The sequence below is a fragment of the Penaeus monodon genome, chromosome 19 (genome assembly GCF_015228065.2).
Source record: "Penaeus monodon isolate SGIC_2016 chromosome 19, NSTDA_Pmon_1, whole genome shotgun sequence".
NCBI lineage: Eukaryota > Metazoa > Arthropoda > Malacostraca > Decapoda > Penaeidae > Penaeus > Penaeus monodon.
The window spans coordinates 13995039-13996709 of record NC_051404.1 but is presented as its reverse complement, the minus strand read 5'-3'; the positions used below and the strand labels follow the sequence as shown (position 1 = coordinate 13996709).

At 42.8% G+C, this 1671-nt stretch overlaps 1 protein-coding gene across 1 annotated transcript in view; it reads left to right on the top strand.

The window, feature by feature from the left end:
• LOC119585066 overlaps window positions 1-1671 on the top strand; it is a gene marked incomplete in the record, with an annotated part of 8982 nt that overhangs the window by 7059 nt on the left and 252 nt on the right. The window contains 1 exon segment of the mRNA XM_037933683.1: window positions 324-1671. Within this exon segment, the coding sequence (XP_037789611.1) occupies window positions 324-1457 (1134 nt within the window).

Sequence of the window (1671 nt, the reverse complement as noted above, 5' to 3'; positions counted from 1 at the left end):
GTACACCTAAACGCACACTTGAGGGTATGTGTGTCTGGATATAAATGGGGCTGTTTTTTCTGATAATGATAAAGGGGTCATATTTCTTCATTTAAATGTGTTTAAAGTAAAAGGAAATACGCATTTGTCTTTTTGTAAAGCGAGAGTTTTAGATTCGACCAGTTACAAAAAAGATTATCTTTGTCAGCATCTAGTTACAGTGACTGGTAGCAACCGCAGTACTATTGAAACTAACTTCTTTCACGGATATTGAGGGTCGATTAATGGTGTTTAATATAAATCTGAAATTATGAATAATGAAAATTGATCAACGTTGATTTCAGGTACTTCCAAATGACAATTCGGACGAGGACATACACTCCAAACTACAGTGTTACGACTTCAATAAGGAGACAGGGCCTTTGTGGTGCGTGAAGCTAAGACCAGAACCAGACTCGTCACCAGATGGCGTGTTCAGGGAAGGCGTCCAGGGATTTCCTCACATGTATTCGATGTACCTGGGCATTAATCACGCAATCACTGACGGCACTTCGAACTCCACCATTTGCGGCTTCATCGTCCAGCTCCTCGACGATGTTTTGGCTGGGAAAGAAATCAATGATGAGGAACAGCTCGGGATTTACCTATCGGACGAAAAGACGCAAAGGGCTCTGCGCGAACAAGAGGCTCTCGTGAACAGCGATCCCGAACTACAGAGTAAATTAACAAAAGAGTATCAGAGTCTCCTAGGACGGCACTCACTTGTCAAGACACTCTTTAAGGAAGTTGGAGAGGAAAAGGCAAGGACATTATATTTGACGCGGGATTTAGATGAGAAGGATAGTGCTGCCCTTTTCAAGCGGTGTCGTGCGGAGGGCATCACGGTCAATTCTGCGTTTACAGCCATTGGCAACTTCGCGATGGCAGATCTCCTGGTGAAGGGCGGCCTCGAGCAGGACACGTACAACATTCGCTGTGAGCACGTCGTCAACGGCCGCCGCTACTGGAAGTGCGATACTTCTAAGTACCTTGGCTGTCATATCACGCCGCTGTTGACTACGGTTTTCGAAACACCGCGAAACTTCAACGACGCAGACTTTTGGAATTACGCAAAGCCCATTAACGAGGAACTCCAGAGGAAAATCAAAAGTGCGACAGTACTCCAGATGGAGAGAATAAAAACACTTGTTCCGAAGCCTTCCGATCTCGACCCCACTTTCGAATTCGAGTACTGCATCACCAACATGGGAGACTTGACGAAAAATGTGACAGAGGGCGGCGACCACGTACAGGTAGTGCATGTTAACAGGACTGCATCTTTGGACAATGTCCCTTTTATATGGGGGAATTTTATACACAGCTTCCGAGGTCGTTTCATAAACACTCTCGTGTACAATACTTTGTATGTTGATGCAGATATGGCTGAATTCTTTTTCGAGAAGTCATTCGACTATCTCCATGCATCATTAAAACTGTAAAGCTAACTTGATTCATCAAACACATTTAGTGAGAGAAATCACTAGATTTTAAAAATAACTTTTCCTTCAAAAGACGCTGGAGAAATATTTCGGTGTTCCTTGTTTGAAAAACTAGCTTCGCAGTAATACTATGTTAACCCTCAGGCTTTGCATTTGATTATGTATAATAATAATTAAGATATCAAAGTATTTAGTTATTATTCCTAAGGGACAA